The sequence below is a fragment of the Caretta caretta genome, chromosome 14 (genome assembly GCF_965140235.1).
Source record: "Caretta caretta isolate rCarCar2 chromosome 14, rCarCar1.hap1, whole genome shotgun sequence".
Classification (NCBI taxonomy): domain Eukaryota; kingdom Metazoa; phylum Chordata; order Testudines; family Cheloniidae; genus Caretta; species Caretta caretta.
The window spans coordinates 1,500,597-1,519,177 of NC_134219.1; the positions used below are offsets into that span (position 1 = coordinate 1,500,597).

At 57.6% G+C, this 18,581-nt stretch overlaps 1 protein-coding gene across 30 annotated transcripts in view; it reads right to left on the reverse strand.

Moving 5' to 3' along the window:
* The window catches only part of RBFOX3 (RNA binding fox-1 homolog 3), a 353,230-nt gene that overhangs the window by 3,825 nt on the left and 330,824 nt on the right, over nucleotides 1–18,581 (reverse strand). For 25 of the 30 annotated variants that reach the window (XM_048819319.2, XM_075119157.1, XM_048819355.2 and 22 more), the window contains 10 exons: nucleotides 12,621–12,923; nucleotides 10,918–11,055; nucleotides 10,059–10,112; nucleotides 9,018–9,110; nucleotides 6,925–6,985; nucleotides 6,177–6,230; nucleotides 4,324–4,456; nucleotides 2,753–2,792; nucleotides 1,617–1,675; nucleotides 705–783 (listed from right to left, as the gene is read on the reverse strand). In XM_048819319.2, coding sequence (XP_048675276.1) covers nucleotides 705–783; nucleotides 1,617–1,675; nucleotides 2,753–2,792; nucleotides 4,324–4,456; nucleotides 6,177–6,230; nucleotides 6,925–6,985; nucleotides 9,018–9,110; nucleotides 10,059–10,112; nucleotides 10,918–11,055; nucleotides 12,621–12,923 — 1,014 coding nt within the window. The remainder of the gene's footprint in view (nucleotides 1–704; nucleotides 784–1,616; nucleotides 1,676–2,752; nucleotides 2,793–4,323; nucleotides 4,457–6,176; nucleotides 6,231–6,924; nucleotides 6,986–9,017; nucleotides 9,111–10,058; nucleotides 10,113–10,917; nucleotides 11,056–12,620; nucleotides 12,924–18,581) is intronic. The other 5 variants (XM_048819317.2, XM_048819323.2, XM_048819320.2 and 2 more) reach the window with 5 other exon arrangements.

Below are 18,581 nucleotides of genomic sequence, written 5' to 3' on the forward strand. Positions count from 1 at the left end.
ACGCCTTGGGTGTGCAGAGAGGCACTGGCAGGACCTGCCCTGACATGCTGCAGCTCAGGCCTTGGCCAGGGCATTAGGGAGGGTTAAAAAAAGGAAGAAAACGCCTGGTTGGCTTGGAGACCCTGCCCACAAACGGGACTTTTCATCTTTGATGCTGGTTGCAAAGCTAGCTAAACCGCCCCTGCACTGCGCTGTGTGGGACGGTGTATCGCGCCAGGGAGCCGTGGCGGGTGCCAGGCTGCACAGACACATGTGCGCACACGCTCCCTGGCAGGTCGGCTCTTTGCATGCTGGATGTGCGTGTGTGGTGGGCACCAGGGCAAGAGGGGGGCCACAGACCTCCAGCTTCACCCCCCCATACAGCGTAGGTAGAAAGGAGTTACTGATCTCTGTGCCAGTGTAAGGTGGGTTGGGGGCTCCCGCAGGCTGGGGGGGGGTGTGAATGGGTCTCTGTGTGTTGGGGGCTCCCTTGAGGGGGTGGGTGGGGGGACAGGCTGTGTGGGGTCAGACGGAGTCAAATTTCTCCTGGGCTTTCCCACCAGTGAAATGCTCCCCTGCTGGTCCCCGACAGTCAGATCGTGGCAGGGACGTCCTGCTCCCCGGGCACATGCAAACTCATTCCAGTCAAGGCGTCCCACTGGGTGTGGTCCCCCCCCCAGCTGCAGCCAGTGTCAGGGGAATGCAGGGGGCGGGGCAGCTCTTACCATGGTGCCGATGCTGTACGTGGCAGCAGGGCCGATGGTGTGGTGGTATGGGTCCGCAGCTGCGTACACTCTGCCGTAGCTAGGAGCAAACACAGTGGGCATTAGAAACCTCCCACCCATACGGGTACCTCCCTGCTGAACCCCATGTGGAGGCCATGCCCAGGGGGGTGGGGGAGGCTGGCCCTCCTCTGGGCCATCTGAGGGGCCTATCTCATGGGGAGGGGGTTCCCCCCTCCTCTGGGCCTAGGGATTTGGCTGTAGGAGTGCTGCATTTATCTGATGCTTCTGCCAGCAATGCAGGAGCAGGAAGCAGGTGCTCCACACTGCAGGGGGCGGCCTGTAGGCGTGATCAGAGGTCTGTTGGAGAGTCACTCCCTCGGCCCCTCGGTGTTTCACCAGCCGTCCCGTGGGGTGGCTGGTGCTGTACAGCATGGAGAGACACAGCTGGAGAATGCCTGGCAGCAGGCAGGGAAAAAAGGGGCTGTGGTCTAGTCCCTAGGCCAGCTCTGCTCGCTGTACACTCAGGGCACCTCGACCCCATTCCCCCCCCCAGGGAAGGGACCAGCTGGAGCGCTGCCTCGGGGCCGTGATAGCCGTGATAGGGACATGCCCAGCTCCTGGCTGAGGGGGCTGTGGGCACGGAGCAGGTTGGTGAGGGCCAGGAAAGTGGGTGACCAGGAGCCACTTTCTGGACGTGGAGTGGGCGCTGGCTGCAATGAGATCAGTTCTGAGCATGTCCCTTCCTCGCCGTGTGCCCTCTCTGGGAGCAGAGGTGACAAGAGTCCCAGGCTCTGTCCCCAGGCCTCTCTCTCCAGGGATGCATGAAAGCTGCTGACACAAGCCCAATGGGCTGGTGGGGAGCCAGGCCACAGGTGCCTCTGGCTGGGCAAGGGTGGCAGAGGAGCACCTTACCTGTCGCTGTATGCTGCCGCTGCTGGCGGCTGGGCGTATCTGTAGGCTGCGTAACCCCCCTGTGCCAGCAAGAAGAGACACGTCGTCAGGCAGGGAGTGGCAGTCCCAGAGGGCTCCGGGCAGGCCTGGTGGAGCAGCTCCCTTGGAAAGGAGCCCAACCTTCTAGCAGACCCCTGAGGAGGGAGCCTGGCTCCCCTCGGCTGTGCCCAGCAGCTGGTGAGTGGTAGAAGCTTTGGGACCCTGCTAGGAGCCAGGTGTCTGCACCATGAGGCAAATGCCAGGCTCATTAGCATTCCCAGGGGGCTTGCAAACATGTTAACCGGAAACAATTAAATGTCACTTCCCTGATCGCTTTAATGAGGTGTCACATGAGATAAATCCTTCAGCTGCCCGCCTGAGCCAGGGCCAAGGGCTTTTAAATATGGAGGTTAAATGCTGGTGTGATGCACTGTGCTGACACTGTCCGAGAGCATAAATCCAGCGCAGCGCTTGCCTGGCGAGGGGTCCTTGCTCAGGGCCCAGCAGTCAGCACTGTGCCCCCTTCGCCTGCCCTGCACACTGCAGCCCCTGCCCTGTGCCTCTTTCAGCCCGTTCCCCAGCCCTGCTCCTTCCACAGCCCCTGCCCGCTGCAGCCCCCACCCCTGCAGCGCTTCTTCTGCAGCCCCTCTCTGCTCTGCTCCTAGAAGCCAGGCACCTCTTTTATCCCCCACATCTCTTCTCACTCCGGAAACCTTCTAATGGCTGGGAATTTAACTCTGGCAACACCAGCTTGTCTGGCATGTATTGTCTAGAGTAGCGAGATCACAGTTCTCAGTTGGATCATGGCTCATGAGACAGTCTATAACATTCTGCACATTTTCTGTAAAGTTCCTCACTTTGCAGAATACGGGACAATAGAGAGAAATGAAAACCACCATCAGAACCACAGCTTCATTCAGTGCCAAGCGGCGGGGAATGCCCAGCTGTGTACTCCCAGCTGCGACCAGCAGGGCACAGTGCAGGCCCCAGGGCCATCCCTACGTCTTCTCAGCCCCAACCCGCGTTGTGGCGGGATTCAATCCAATCCGCCTCTGCTTCCTTTGGCATCAGCAAGGAAACGTGAAACACAACATCCAGGAGGAGTGAGCAGCACTTACGTAAATTTCAGCGCCATAGAATCCATCCTGATAAACGACCCTGCAAACAGTCCAAAGAGACAGGCTGTGCGTCAGAGGGCAAGCCTGGAAGCTGCCAGTGCCATGGTGGGTGGGGAGTGGCCAGGCTATTTGAAGGTGGGTTTATTGTTTCGTTGTGGGCCAGACCCGTCTCCCCATCCTGGCTTGCAGTTGGGTGTCTGATGATGCTCTGGAGTTCCTGGGTGGCAGTCTGGTCCCAGCCATGCTGAGATTAGTCTGGGTTGCTCCAGGCTGGCCTGCGTGTACCTGCAATTAAACTGCAGCCACATCTGCCCGTGTGGATGCTCAGGTGCCAACAGGGCTGAAAGCAGGGAAAAGCTGGGGGAGGAGAGTGACACCTCACAAAAGCTGAGGAGGAACAAGTGCTCTTGAGGAAATGAGATTGCAGCCACTTCCTCTGGGGGCTGCTCTGTGCTGTCCCAGCTGAAAGTATGCAGGAGCCCATGACATCAGAGGGCTGGTACCCAACTACAGAGAGAGGGTATAAAGCCTGCATAGAACTTGGAGGGAGGAGACAAGAGTGTAGCGTAGGCACAGGAAGTCAGTCTGTGTGCACATGGCTGGAATGCTTGCCGCAGTTACAGCATGTCTGCACATAGCTCTCTTAATGTAGAGCCAGTTCAGTTTTAGAAACCTGGAGTCTGTGACGCTGGCAGGCCGAATGCCAGCTCTTGCCCAAGCTACAGGCATTAACGAAGAACTGACAACCTTGTTGCTGGAGACCAGACCAGGTCACCTGGATGTTAGCTTTGCTCAAAGTAGGTATTACTATTTTAAGAATGTATTTAGTGTTTAGACCCCAACTGATTTGGGCTAAGTGACCGGTCTCTTGGGATTGGAAGCAACCTGAATGTCGGGTGATTTGTGGTGTAGGTGACCATTTATCACTAAGTCCAGTTTATCTGGGTGGCAAGGTGGATTGGAGAATCTGAGGGGACTGTCTGTGATTACATGGTGAGACAGTTATAGTGATCCAGGAGCTCATGTTTGTTACTGGCTTGGTGAAATCTAGTGACAGAACACACCTCCAGCCTGGGGTGTCTGTCCTGAGGCCGGCACTTACGGCTGTGAGCCACTCCAGACAGCGGGACAAAGTCCTCTCCTGTGATTACCCCGCACCTGGGGCATGAAACCGGGGGAGGGCTATTTCTAGGGATAAACCCTGCCTCCCCAGGAGACACCAAGAGATTGAAGGAGTCAAGGAACCTTCAAAGAGCTCGACTCTGAACAGTGCCACCTCCGCTGAGCCGTACCCCACATGCCGGGTCTGCTCTCCCACCCCAGGCTGCACATGTGGGGTGCAGAGATCTGAACACAGAGACCCCAGTTCCATGGAAGGGTATTGGGCCTCCCCAGCCGCGCAGGGACAACAGGCCTACAGCCTCCCAATTTTCAGCTGAGTTGCACGAAGTGCTGGGAAAAGCAGCCCCTCTCCTTCAAGTCCATCTCCCAAGAAAGGGGGAAAGCTGCTGCCTGCCCCAGACCCCAGGGCCCCACTGGTTCGAGGAAGCCTGGCTCCCTGGGATACTCACGCGCCATAGGTGGGGATAGGTGGAGGTGGGGGTGCGGCGCGGAATGTGTTGTACACAGCACGCCCCCGGCCCCGTAGGTGTGCCCCTCGGTATGCCACGGCTGTCCCCGTGGCTGGGTAAGGGAACCCTGTTACTGAAGGCAAGAGAGAGAGACATGAGCATCCCAGAGCAGCTCTCCGGCTAGCGCCTGCCCATGGGCCATCCTGAGAGAGATGGAAGGGCCCCTCCTGCGCAGCACTCGCCCACCTCAGCAGCACTTCTTGCTCCGAAGTAGGGACTTGCTGCCTGCTGCCATGGGGCGCTACCATTGGGAGAACCCACTGTCACCAAGCACAGAGCCCTGCTTACTGCCATGAGGCACGTGGGTACTCCCAGGGGGTTTATGAGCCCTGTCCACCGCCACAGGGTGTTACTCACTGTGACGTTGCACTTTATATGATTTTATAAAAATATGCTAATGAGTGTGAATATAATGTAACTGGAATATGCTTCATGCAAAAGGTCTCTTGTAAGGTATCATTACAAAGCTTATAATCTACTGAGTGTGGTCATCCTATTTGTATAAATGTATCACTCTTGTATCTGAAACTAGAAATATGAAATATAACTCTGAGGTCCTATTGTAATTATGCAAAGTGTGGGCCATTAATGGTGGTTTGTAATCTTAATGGCTCCCATTAACCAGGACAATTACTTGTATATGGCTCTGTTTACTTGTAAGTCTTTCTGTATACCTGTAGGCTGGCAAGTGGTTAATGAAGTCTTACAGTGACATGTGATCGTGTCACCTGAACTGGAATCCATCTTTAACCTGGTACTTTTCCATTGAGAAGGACGGGGTGGGAACCCAGAGGGACAAAGGATTCCAGCCTTATGCAAAAGATATATAAGGGGGTGGCACAGAACAAAGGGGGGGACATCATGACAAATCCCCTAGCTACCACCTGAGCTGGAACAAGGGCTGCACCAGGGGAAAGGATTGTGCCCAGACTAGGAAGACATCCAGTCTGTGAAATAAACTTATTGAAACATCTCTGAGGGTGAGATTTTATCTGTATTCAGTTTTATTACTGTACTAGACTTAGACTTGCATGTTTTATTTTATTTTGCTTGGTAAAATTCACTTTGTTCTGTCTGTTATTACTTGGAACCACTTAAATTCTACTTTCTGTATTTAATAAAATCACTTTTTACTTATTAATTAACCCAGAGTATGTATTAATTTCGGGGGGGGGGAGGGAAACAGCTGTGCATACCTCTCTATCAGTGTTATAGAGGGCGAACAATTTATGAGTTTACCCTGTATAAGCTTTACACAGGGTAAAATGGATTTATTTGGGTTTAGACCCCATTGGGAGTTGAGCATCTGAGTGTTAAAGACAGGAACACTTCTTAAGTTGCTTTCAGTTAAGTCTGCAGCTTTGGGGTACGTGGTTCAGACCCTGGGTCTGTGTTGGAGCAGACTGGCGTGTCTGGCTCAGCAAGACAGGGTGCTGGAGTCCAAAGCTGGCAGGGAAAGCAGGGGCAGAGATAGTCTTGGCACATGAGTTGGCAGCCCCAAGGGGGTTTCTGTGATCCAACCCATCGCACTCACCACCACAAGGCACATGGACATTGGCATGGAAACCTACCTACCTATCACCATGGGGCACATGGGCACTGCCCAGCATCAGGGCTGGGGCCTGGCTTCAGCATTATTGATGGCTGGCGCTAACTGCGGTTGTAACCCGCCACCTGAGAGGCTGGCATGAGAGCAGGCCCAAGGGCAATCAGAGTCACGCGGGCTCCTTCTGTGGCAAGTGGGACATGAAGCAGCCCTTCTGCCAAAGGGACTGACCTGATCCAGACTTTACCTGCATAGAATTCAGGACTGTAGACAGCTCCCACCACTGGGTTCAGCTTCCAGCCTGCCACACAAACAGCGAGCCAGTGAGACCCCCCGCAGGGGGAATCCAGAGAGCAACAAGCCGAGATTTCAGATTTCTCCGCCGTCCCTGCCACAGCACCCCCACCCTCCTCCATGGGCCATGGGGAGACAGCCTGCAGGAGACCTGTGGGACCGGCTGCCTCCGAGCCCACCCCAGGGAGGCCCAGCTGCTGGCAAACACTCTCCATGTTTCCCAGTGCAAACTGCGGCCATGGCAGGGGACCCCTACTGCAAGGGGGGGAGCTGGACATAATGTAGCAAATGTCTCAGGAAAGCAGGGAGAGGAGTCGCTGAGCCTTTTACCCCTAGAGGCCAGGGTCCCACTCCGCTCCTACCATGCAGCGCAGTGCTTGCCCCAGATGCTCAGTGCAGCCCTTTACCCTGGGACTAACACCCTCCTTCCTGGGGTCCTCTGGGCAGAGATGCTGACGGGACTGGGGGCTGGCCTGAGCCAGAGGAGCTGGGACTTGTGGGCCTGGCTCTTGCTTGTTGCTGGGAATTCCAGAGGGGCCATCTGACCCACACAGCCTCAGGCCCTAGGAGCAGGAAGAATAAAAGCCCCAAACCCCACACCATGCTCCCAATGCTTGTGCTCCCAGGCCCCAAGGGAAGCTCCCCGCAGCTGCTCACACTGCCAAGCCCACCCTTGCTGCCCCACATCCTCCAGCCCTTACCATTGATGTAGGGATTTGCAGCCTTTTTGTTCGTCATGACTCGGGCTGTGGCGTTATTCACCTGCAGAAGAGAGGGCACAGGACAGATCGCTGTCTGCACCCAGAGACGCTGCAGCCCCAGGGGCCTGCTCCGCTGCATTTATGTGGAGTTCTTCCAGCCTGGGGCTGGGGGCAATGTCAGTGACATGATCACCAGGCCAGGCAGTGTCGGGGGACACTGCCACACTGCCTGGTACCCCAGGGATCTGCACACAGCTCTACTGTGCCCTGCAATTCTGACTCCCCCGGGCTCCCACTGCACCATGATCTGGACCCACAGCTCCTGCACCTGCTGGTCCAGCCCAGGGCTCCCATCCTGCAGAGCCCCTGCTACTCCAGCCCTGGCTCCCCAACCCCAGCTCTGCTGGTGATCCTCAGTCCTGACCTGCAGCCCCTGGGGTAACCGATACCTGGCCCTGAGGCCTCGAGAGCTTACACTGCAGATAGCATCCAGCTCCCTTCGGACCCACATCCAGAGCCGAGCCCCAGCTTGCAGAAGCTGAGTTTGACAAGGTGCTGTGTGCTGAGCAGGCTGCCTTGGCACTTCCTTGGCCTGCTACAAGCTCATTTCAGCCTTGGGGGCTGTACAGGGGACACGGGCACGAGGCAGTGGGAGGAGAGGCCTGTGCTAGGCTCACTGCCTGGCCAGTGTGAGCGGCAAAGCCTGGAAGGATTGCTGAACTGCATGTGTGGAGAGGAGGAAGCCTCCTGTTTTACACCACTCAGAGGGGCCTTGGGAAGGGACAGGTCTGCACTGGAGCGGGGCAGGGGACAATCTTGGTGCCCATGAATGGGAGGGTCCAACAGTCCTTGTCAGAGCCAGGCAACATGCAGTAGCAGACTGTGCACACTGACCACCCAGCTGTTGGTGTCCCTCAGTCCCGACCCGCAGATCCCCAGTTACACCAGTCCTGCCCCCCCGAGCTGTCGGTGCCCCTCAGTCCCGACCCGCAGATCCTCAGTTACACGAGTCCTGGGTCCCCCAGCTGTTGGTGTCCCTCAGTCCCGACCCGCAGATCCCCAGTTACACCAGTCCTGCCCCCCCGAGCTGTCGGTGCCCCTCAGTCCCGACCCGCAGATCCTCAGTTACACCAGTCCTGGGTCCCCCAACTGTCGGTGCCCCTCAGTCCCGACCTGCAGATCCCCAGTTACACCAGTCCTGGGTCCCCCCAGCTCTGCTGATGCTGTTCAGTTTTCACCCATGGCAGCTCCCACTCTGCCATTTTTGTAGTGTTGACTCCTCACTGCTGACCTGTGGCATCTCTTGCTATCTCAGACCTACCCCCTGCTTCCCCAGCGTTGCCCGTGTCCCTCTGTCCTGTCCTGCAGACCCCAGAGCTAATGCAGCCGACTGGCTGCTCTTTGGTGCTGACCAACAATCCCTGGGAGGGGAGCATGAAAGGGACCCTCACGCTCAGTTCACTGGTGAACTTCAGTCAAGTTGGAGCTGTGCTCCCCAGAGCTGAGGCTTGGCATGCTGGCCTTCAGTGCTCCCTCCAACTCCCCCCAGAACTCCCTGGGGTCCAGCCCTCACCTGCCCTCCTGCTCCTGTGCCATTTGCTTCAGGCGGTAAGCTCTCCTCCTAGCCCCAGTGCAATGCACCACTGGCCAAGGACATGCGCTGCACTCAGCAAACATTCCACCATCAGCACCACAAGGAGGAGAACATGCATGATGGGGACTCTGCTCTGGGCCAGACTCTGGCATGGCCAGGGGCCAGGTGGCAAGGACCTGGGCCAGTTAATGCTGGGTGGAGCAGGCACTGAGAGGGAAGGAAGCCAGCAAAGCCCACTCCCCTGCTGAACTGCTCCATGGTCCCTGGACAGGGCCTGGATTTCCCTCCGTGCCAGATGCCAGGATCCCTCCCGCCAGCTGGCTCAAAGGAACAGGACAGGTGAAAGCAGGGGTGAACGCACAAGGCATGCGACATGACTGGGACCCCCGCAGTCCCCGGGAAGGGCGTGTGCAAGGCAAGCAGCCTGGGGGCAGGGGAGGCCCAGGCACCCGCGTGGGCGACACACAGCAGGCAATGGCAGTCACACTTATCTGAGCACCTCAATTTTCCGTCCCTCTACGATTGTGCCATTCAGCTTCTCTCGTGCCCGGTCGGCATCTGTGCTAGTTTCAAAAGTTACAAACCCAAAACCCTGTGAGCAGAGGAGAAACGGGGAGGGAGAGAGCGAGAGCGAGAGAGAAGGGGAATGGGGACAGAGAGAGCAGGTGAATCAGGAGAGCTGGCACAGGAGGCTCAGGCAGTGTGTTCAGGGCCAGATCCTGCGTGGAGAGAGCAAGAGGGATCCTGTCCGGGGCCACCCCCAAGTCACCCCAGTAAATGGGGAGAGGGGAACAGAGAAGCAGTGAAGATCCAAAAGAAACATCCACACACACAGGGACATGGGCTGCCCTGTACTAGTGTGTGACGGAGGGACCGAGCTGCCCACCCCCTCAGTGTGGGGCGGAGGGACCGAGCCAGCCCCCTCAGTGTGGGACGGAGGGACCTAGCCACCCCCCTCAGTGTGGGACGGAGGGACTGAACTGCCCACCCCATGCTATCCACTCTCCATCATGGGACAGAAGGACCAAGCCGTGGTTCCCCTCCTGCCTGGCATGGGACAGAGAGACCAAGCTGTTCCCCCCCGTGTTTTCCCTATTACAGGATAAAGGGACCGAGCCATCGTGTCCCGCCGGCACGGGGCAGAGGGACCGAGCCACCCCCCAGTGAAATCCCTTCTGCTCAGATGAGGGTGAACAGTGGCTGCTCCCCTCTGGTAAGGGGCTGGCATTAGGCCAGTGCCCTTTGTCCCCATGGCTGTGGTCTGAGCTGCGGCCAGTTGGGAGGCACCTGAGTGCAGGTGAGAGGCAGGGGACTGGAGTGTGGGGCAGGCCCCTGGCCGCAGAGAGGGAGGGAGCGGGAGAGAGAAGCAGCAGCACACAGACAGCTGGGCAGGACAGGAGTGAGTCAGGAAGAGCAGGGAAGACGAGCCCCTGAGTCCCTCCCTGAGTGGAGCCTTCGCCAGGAGAAACGCACATGTCACAGGTCAGCCTGGCCTGCTCCCGGGGCTGCTGTAATGACGCCGGCCTCGGGCAGCACCCACCTTGGAGCCCCGCTCATTGAAAATAATCTCCACGTCGAGGATCTTCCCGAATTGCTGCAATCAGAGAGAGCAGAGGGGTGAGAACAGTGCCCGGGCTCTGCAGAGGGGCCTGCCTCATCCCCGACCCCCAGGCACACGGGGAGCATAGAATCATAGAATATCAGGGTTGGAAGGGACCCCTGAAGGTCATCTAGTCCAACCCCCTGCTCGAAGCAGGACCAATTCCCAGTTAAATCATCAAAATCATTTGCAGGCCTGCTGCAAATCTCCCGCTGGCGGAGCAGGCAAGGGGCCTACCCTGCACAGCGCTACCCATGTTCACACAGGCTGAGCTGAGCCCCAAGCGATGGGACTGCCAACTTAATGCTCTGCTGTGCAGCCCTTCAAGGAGAGCCCTGGGGGCGCATCTAACCTGCCAGGCCAGAGCTCCAGAGCCCTGGGGGCCCAGCTAACCTGCTGGGTCGGAGCTCCAGAGCCCTGGGGGCCCCAGCTAACCTGCTGGGTCCGAGCTCCAGAGCCCTGAGGGCCCCAGCTAACCTGCCGGGCCGGAGCTCCAGAGCCCTGGGGGCCCCAGCTAACCTGCTGGGTCGGAGCTTCAGAGCCCTGAGGGCCCCAGCTAACCTGCCAGGCCAGGCCAGGAATGAGAGGCTCCCAGTCAGTCTGCCCGGAGGTAGCAGCCTGGGATATGCCCTGGGGAAAGGGGGAGAGCCTGGCATGCGAACAAGAGACAAGATAAGGTAAGCATTTGGACACTGTTAGGATCCATTAGTTCTATGTTTGCAATGTCAAGTCCCCTGCCCTGCCTCTTCCTGGGCCCACCGGGGACGACGGGGCTGGTGCACACACTGGCCATACACACCCCGAACATTTGCCGCAGGTCTGGATCCCGGAATCGGAAGGGGATGTTGGAGACGTGTAACCTCTTGGGCTGCTGCTTGTCTGAGTTCTCTGAGGAATGGAGCTGTTGGCTCTCTGTCTGTGCGGCTTCATCTGTCTGCTGGAAAAAAGGACCCCAAAACCATCAGCCCACTGCAGCACTCGTGCTGGGAAGGGGACATGCCGCCAAGGGCCACTGCCCCCGAGGAGCCCCATGCAGCATCACTAACCCCCTACCTGGCATTATGGTCTGAGCCAGGCCCTTCCTGCTGCAGTATCTGATCCCCAGACAGGGCGTGCGAGGGAGAGGGGGTGAACGAGCTCCTCCCACTGCAGGGGTGGAGACCTCTCGTGAAAGGTGCAGGGCGAAGCTGTGCCTGACCCCAGGGAGAAGAGCTGGCCTGGTGCTGCAGAGAGGCCTGCCAGAGGGTCAGCACCGGCTGTACTGTAAAATGGACCCGGGGTCAAAGCCCAAACAGTGTGTGGCCCCCTCCCACAGCCCCCGGGCTCCATCTCCTTTTGCACTTTGGCAGCACATGTCTAGCTTGTCACCAACACAGCCCCACTAGACTGAATTAAGTGAGGGTGTGCAAGTTGGTGCATGTGTATGTGCAAGAGAGTTATGTGAGAGGGTGAGTGTGCAAGTGTGAGTGCGTGCAAGGTGAATGGGGATGAGTGTGCATATGTGCAGTGTGGATAAGTGTGCACGCATGTGTGCAGAATGCAGATGAGTGTGAAAGTGTGCAGCATAAGTTGAAAGGAGTGTGTGCAATGCGCATGTGGATGAGTGTGCATGCGTGCAGCGTGAGTGTGGACAAGTGTGTGTGGACAATGTGCATGTGGACGAGCATTTGCATATGCAGCGTGCACGTGCAGTGTGCACATGGACATGCGTGTGTGCATGCAGTGCGTGTGGACGAGTGTGCGTGTGTGCAGCACGAGCATGGATGAGCGTGCATGCCTGTGCAGTCAGAGTGTGGACAAGCGTGCGTGCGTGTGGAGGCAAGGCCAGGGAGCGGGCCCAGCGGTGCTGTGTGGTGCGGGCTGGCACTCGCTGCGGGGGCTGGCTGGGAAGTGAGAGCTCAGCACTTTCCGCTTGGAGCTGCATTACAACCACCTAATGGGAGCTATCTGATTGGACAGTAGCCAAGCAGGTAGATTACAAGTGATTAGAAATGACAGGGGAGCCCGTAAACTGGGAGAGGAACTGGCAACTGCAAACTGCCGCTGCCCGTGCTGTGGGCACAGCAGCCCCCAGGGGTGCTGGAGCTGCAGGCTCAGCCTATGGCTCTCCCTTTTTAGCCACAGGTTGCTCAGCTCTGGGGCAGAGGCCTAGACTTGGGACTGAGAGCCTAGGCTAACGCTGGGAACAGGGGGGCAGGGGCTGTGTGACCCACCTGCCTCCTGGTGGGCAAGGCTGTTCTTCCAGCCTGGGACCTTACTGACAACTCTACCAGGCCCCTCAGTCCTGACCCACAGCCCCCTGCTGCCAGGCAGGTGACTCCAGGATTCCCCAGGTCACTGTTTCATACACACATTCTCAGAGCACTTGCTACCATCTCGCCCCCTCCCCCACGCTGGCATATTGCCCTGCCTCCCAAGAGACACCGACGGCACTGGCCCCAAGCGCCAGCCTGTGGCCAAAGGACCCTGAATCCCTTCGTGGCTCATCACTGCTCCTCTCACCTGAAAAGCCCCGCTGCCCACCCGGGGCTCCATGGGGGCTCTTACCGATACCGTCTGCGTCCCTGCTATGGACTGCGTGCCGGCGTCGGTGCCCGGCTGCTCAGCGTGGCTCTGTGCTGGTGTGTAGAGGGTCATGGCGTGCTCCGGTACCGTGCTCTGCCCCGAGTAATCCTGTGTGGGGTGAGGGTGCGGGTGCGGGGGTGCGTACTCTGCAGGGATTCCATTCTGGGGAGGCGGAGGATACTGGGCTGGGGGGTAGGGCTGAGCCATCGCTTCAGGAGGAGCCGTGGCGTCCTGATTACCCTGCAGAGACAGAAGAAGGCTGCTGACTGTCCAGCCCCATGCAGAGCCTGAGAAGTCCTCAGAGCAAGCAAGTGGGGCCAGGAGACCCCAAGGGTTGGAGGCCATACCGTCCACAGGCCAAAGCAGGGCAGTCCTGGGGGGGACCCCACTGGAGACAGGTGTTTGCAGGGGTTTGTAACTCTATTGACAGGACCCTAGGAATGGGCAGAGAGGCTCAGACCTGTATGCATGCATGTCCAGTCCCTTGGGGTAAGCTCCCCACAGGGAAATGGCTGGCGCATGCCCTGCAGCAGGAGGGCTCATGGCCTGTTGTCCTCTCACAGGGAACCCTGGCTGTAGAAATGTCTTGAGTGGAACAGCCAGATGGATGGCTGCCAACTATTGCCAGGACAGATGCAGCCTGAACCAGTCCGTGTGCCTCAGGCCTGATGGACAGGGACCAGCCAACATACTGCCCTCCCAGGTTCCACCTGCCACGCACTTTGGGCCACACCAAACCACATCCAAACACACCAGGGAAGATACAGCTACTTGATGCACAAGTGGAAACTCAAAGACTCCCCTTCATGTGACTGTGGTGAGAACAGCCAAGCCACTGAACACAGCAGAACCAGGGCTGGCTCTAGGTTTTTTGCCGCCCCAAGCAAAAAAATCCCTCCCCCCGCCTTTTTTTTGCCTTTTACACGTTTGCACTTTGCAATGTTTTTTTGTTTTGTTTTGGTTTTTTTTTAACTGTTTAAAATTTTAAAAAAATGAAAACAGAATTTGTAGTTAGTGAAATAAAACAATTTCCTACTAGTGTACTCATTTAATTTTAGCAAAATCACAATTACAAACAATTTGGGTTCAACTATGCACTGTAATAACCTTAGTGTCTTCTGGTGCACCCAGTTTCTCATAAATTAAAAGAATTTATATGAATTGGATGTTTCTAGGTTTATACTTGCGTCCTTTTAATAATTCAGTGACATCTACGTTTTTCGCAATGGTCCTTTCAACTGAAATTAATCCAAGTCCTGACAGATGATTTTGAGACATAGTTTTGAGACACTGCGCTCACCAGAAGCCACTGTTTAAAGAATGTGTAATGCCATAGCAGTGTTTGGAGTGAGGTGCTTGGGGCTGTACATCCCGCCCGTGGGCCCCCAGCCCCACCCCAGCAGAGGGGACAGTAACCGACAGAGTGGCTGGGGGGCGGGTCAGCCGCAGGGAGGGGGCAGACCAGGGGCACCCACCCAGCACCGAGCCACCCAGGGCAGCGGGTCCCTTATCGGCCAAGGGTCTTGCCCCGATCCCGGGCTCCCCTCCACTTGACTCCAGCTCCTCCACCACTTGTGACACGTGCGGCAGGGATGGGCAGGAAGGGAGAAGCCGCATCGCCCCGCTCCCATGGTGGCGGGGGGCCAGGGCAACCGTCCCCGGGCCAGGACCCCCGCACTGAGCCCACCGCCCCACCCCACGCAGGGGCTCCCTGGTTGTCTGAGCGGGGCCGGGGGAAAAAAAGGATGGCTGGAAGGCCGCCCCTGGAAACATGCCACCCCAAGCCCGTGCTTGCTGTGCTGGTGCCTAGAGCGGAGTCAGAGGTGAACTGGACAATATCCACAGTGTCACAGAAGAGGCCTTGAAATGGCTTGTGGACCTACTGCTGCATCTATAGAGCATTGCTCTGCAGAGCTCTGGTCTGTGTCTCCTTTGCTCCATCAGCCCTCAGGCCCCTGCTTTCTGAGCCAGCAGTGGGGCAGCACTGGGAACTGGACTCAGACTCACCAGGGGCCACTGAATAGGGGGCGAGTGGTGACCCATGAGCTTTGGCGCAACTCTGAATCTGGCAAAGTCAGCAGCCCCTGCTCCTACTGCGCAGGGATCCTCAGAGAAGGAAGTCTGGACATTCCGGAAAGAGAAACTAGAGCAGGCTTCAACTTGGAGAACAGCAAGGGAGAAAGCCCAGCCGCTCTGGCATCATTGTTCCAAAGAGGATTGCAGAGCATCATTATCCATGATTAGCAAACACACTGCCAGGTAAGTCAGACCCACAGGGGTGGGGAGAAAAGGGTGGAAAAGAGGAGAGGAGAGCCAGTGCAATGGAGCGGAGCAGGGAGGGGGGGAAAGGGGAAAGAGGCCTAGGCAGAGGTGTGAAATGTCAAATGGCATCTATCACCGAGTCCCCGGGCAATGCTCCTGAGCTGCTCCCTACAAAGCCAGTCAGGACTCTGGGGAAGTCTCCTCTCTGGGAGCAGCCTGTCTGCCGGACACACAGCTCACCCGGCTTCCACCTTCCTGGGTCTGACCTCGGAGCATTCAGCATCCTCTGCCCCTCCGTGCGTTTCCCACAGCAAGTCCGCCCAGGCGGGGTCCTGGGGAAGCCAGAGGGTCCTGCCCCCCAACTCCGCAGTCAGACGGGACTCTCAGCCAGCCAGTAAAACAGAAGGTTTATTAGATGACAGGAACACAGTCTAACACAGAGCTTGTAGGTGCAGAGAACATGACCCCTCAGCCGGGTCCATTTTGGGGGTCGGTGAGCCAGACAACCATGTCTGCACTTCACTCCATGTCCCCAGCTAGCCCCAAACTGAAAACTCTCTCCAGCCCCTCCTCCTCTGGGCTTTGTCCCTTTCCCGGGATGGGAGGTCACCTGATTCCTTTGTTCTCCAACCCTTTAGCTCTCACCTTCCAGGGGGGATGGGCCCAGGCCATCAGTTGCCAGGAAACAGGGTGTCGGCCATTCTCTGTGTCCAGACCCCTGCACACCCCTGCCCTCTAGGGCTCTGCAACGATCATACACCCTTATCTCACCCCCTAGATACTTAAGAACTGCCTAGGGGAAACTGAGGCACCCCCCCAATATTCAGAGAAAACATTAAGAACAGTCCCACTTCGTCACAGCATCTTAGCACGCAAGGCAGATATCAAAGAACTGATTAACCCCTTTGCTTTAACTTACCCAATTTACCCTCTTTCCTGGGGCAGGCAGAGGAAATTCCCCCTGTCCTGTGGGGTCAGGGCTGAAAGCCAGAGACGGGGCCAAGCCTAGCCCTGAAACACTCAGTCACTGACCATGAGGGGATGTGAGGCTGGAGAAGGGCGTGGGAGAAGGTGTGCTGAGAGCGATAGGCAGGGGGCACCAGGCTGACCCCAGGGAGAGCGAATGGAGGAGGACCCAGTGCTAAGTGCCAGCCCTGGGGGTGCGCTTCCCTTGCTGCTCTTGGAGGGTGGGTGTGTCTGTCATTGGGGAATCCTCTACCTGGGGTGGAGTCCTCCCAGGGCAGGGGGCTCTGCTGAAGCAGCCCTCCCTGCACCCAGGGCCAGCTGGGGCCCTCCTGTGCAGGCTGCACTGGGGCAGGGCTCCACAGCTCTCCCTGCCTGGGCTCGTCCTAGGCCCTAGGATAGGGTGGGGGTCCTGTGGTGCCTGCCTAGCTGTAACGTATCTGGAAACATAAATAAATGCAGCAGTGTGACGAAGCGGGACTGTTCTTAATGTTTCCTCTGAATAGTGTGGGGGTGCCTCAGTTTCCCCTAGGCAGTTCTGAAGTATCTAGGGGGTGGGGTAAGGGTGTATGATCATTGCAGAGCCCTAGAGGGCAGGGGTGTGCAGGGGTCTGGACACAGAGAATGGCCGACACCCTGTTTCCTGGCAACTGATGGCCTGGGCCCTTCCCCCCTGCAAGGTGAGAGCTAAAGGGCTGGAGAACAAAGGAATCAGGTGACCTCCTGGCCCGGGAAAGGGACAAAGCCCAGAGGAGGAGGGGCTGGAGGGAGTTTCAGTTTGGGGCTAGCTGGGGACATGGAGTGAAGTGCAGACGTGGTTGTCTGGCTCACTGCCCCCCAAAATGGACCCGGCTGAGGGGTCCTGTTCTCTGCACCTACAAGCTCTGTGTTAGATCATGTTCCTGTCGTCTAATAAACCTCTGTTTTACTGGCTGGCTGAGAGTCACGTCTGACTGCAGAGTTGGGGGGCAGGACCCTCTGGCTTCCCCAGGACCCCGCCTGGGCAGACTCGCTGTGGGAAGCGCACGGAGGGGCAGAGGAGGCTGAATGCTCCGAGGTCAGACCCAGGAAGGTGGAAGTTATGTGAGCTTCTTGCCCTGAAGACAGGCTGCTCCCAGAGAGGAGACTTCCCCAGAGTCCTGCCTGGCTTTGTGTGGAGCAGTTCCAGAGCATCGCCCGGGGACTCCGTGACAAGCAGTCACTGAGTCTGTGCCCTGTCCGGGGGTGGGTGGGTGTGTGTGTGTGCACCTACACTCTATTATCCAAAGGAGGAGCAGGGCAGTGGCAGAGCAGGGGCTGTAATGCTGGCGGGGGGGCTGGGGACAAAGGAGCACACTCCTAGGAAGGTTTCAGAGTAGCAGCCGTGTTAGTCTGTATTTGCAAAAAGAAAAGGAGGACTTGTGGCACCTTAGAGACTAACACATTTATTTGAGCATAAGCCACAGCTCACTTCATCGGATGCTTATCATCAGTCCCTGTTGGAGTGGAAAGATCCCTTCGCAGCAGACGCTGCGCTGTGCTCCTCACTCAGGGCTGCCCAGGTGAGGGGTGCTCCCCAGACCCCAACCCATGCTTGGGGGCTGTAAGTTAACACACCTGCCTCTCCAGCCCTTCTGTCCCAGCTCTCAGCCATGGGACCCAGCAGGTTCCTTGTAGAGTGGGACCTGGGATGGGAAGGGGAGGTCTGGACTCCAGGCCACTCTTACTATGGATTCCTGGTCAACACGACTACTTGACCAGCGGTGATAGTGCACCCAGAACCCAAGGCCCACCTTCACCTAGGGGCTCTCAGTCATGGTCCAACACCCGCCCCGTGTCAGTAACCCCATGCTGACAGACAAACAGCTGCAAACCCTTTAGCCAGCATGCAGGAGCCAGCTTTGACACCCCCTCTGGATAGGGTCTCTCCTGTTGTGTGCGTGGCTTGGACTGCGGAGACAAGCTCCTTCATTGCGGGTGTGAACAATTTATGATGCAGACAAGATGTTGGGGGGGGGGGTGATGGTGGGTGGGTGGGCAGGGGAAACTCTAGCTTCGGCTGTCCCCATTACTGGGACCTTGCACTGGCAACTGAATTGTTAATGGAGGAAGTTGAGACCTATAACCCAGGGCATTGTGGGTAATTATATACAAATCCAGTCTGACTAAAGATCTGCAAGTCATTCAAAGGCTTACGGGCTTCTTCCTCCGCTGACTCAGCCACTCGCAGCTTCCTAGGGATGCAGCAGCCAGACGCTCGCCAGAGTGATCTGAGCTTCAGGCTGGCAGCACCAATGCACCTTGGAACCAGCCAGCAACAGCCCTAACACCAAGCTCCAGGCTACACTGTGACCCTCCAGTGCATCTCCATAGGTGTCATTGGCAAAGACTGGCACTGTGGTGCTGCTGTACACAGGGTACATGCCAGGCTTGGGGAGAGATGGATCTGTGCAAGGGTAGGCTATTACCGGTGGGCCTGGGACAAAGTGCCACCACCGGACATGGCAGATTCTGCTCGCCATTTCAGAGAAGTGGGCTCCCGAAGCAGGAGGCAGAGCAGGAAGTGGAGGGAGGCACTGAAGACACTTTGCTCTAAGGACACCCTGCCCTGGAGGGCTGGGACTAGCCTGTGGAGTCTTTCAGCTTGGGGTTAGGCAGCCAGTTACCACACTCAGCTGATGCCAGATCCTCCCA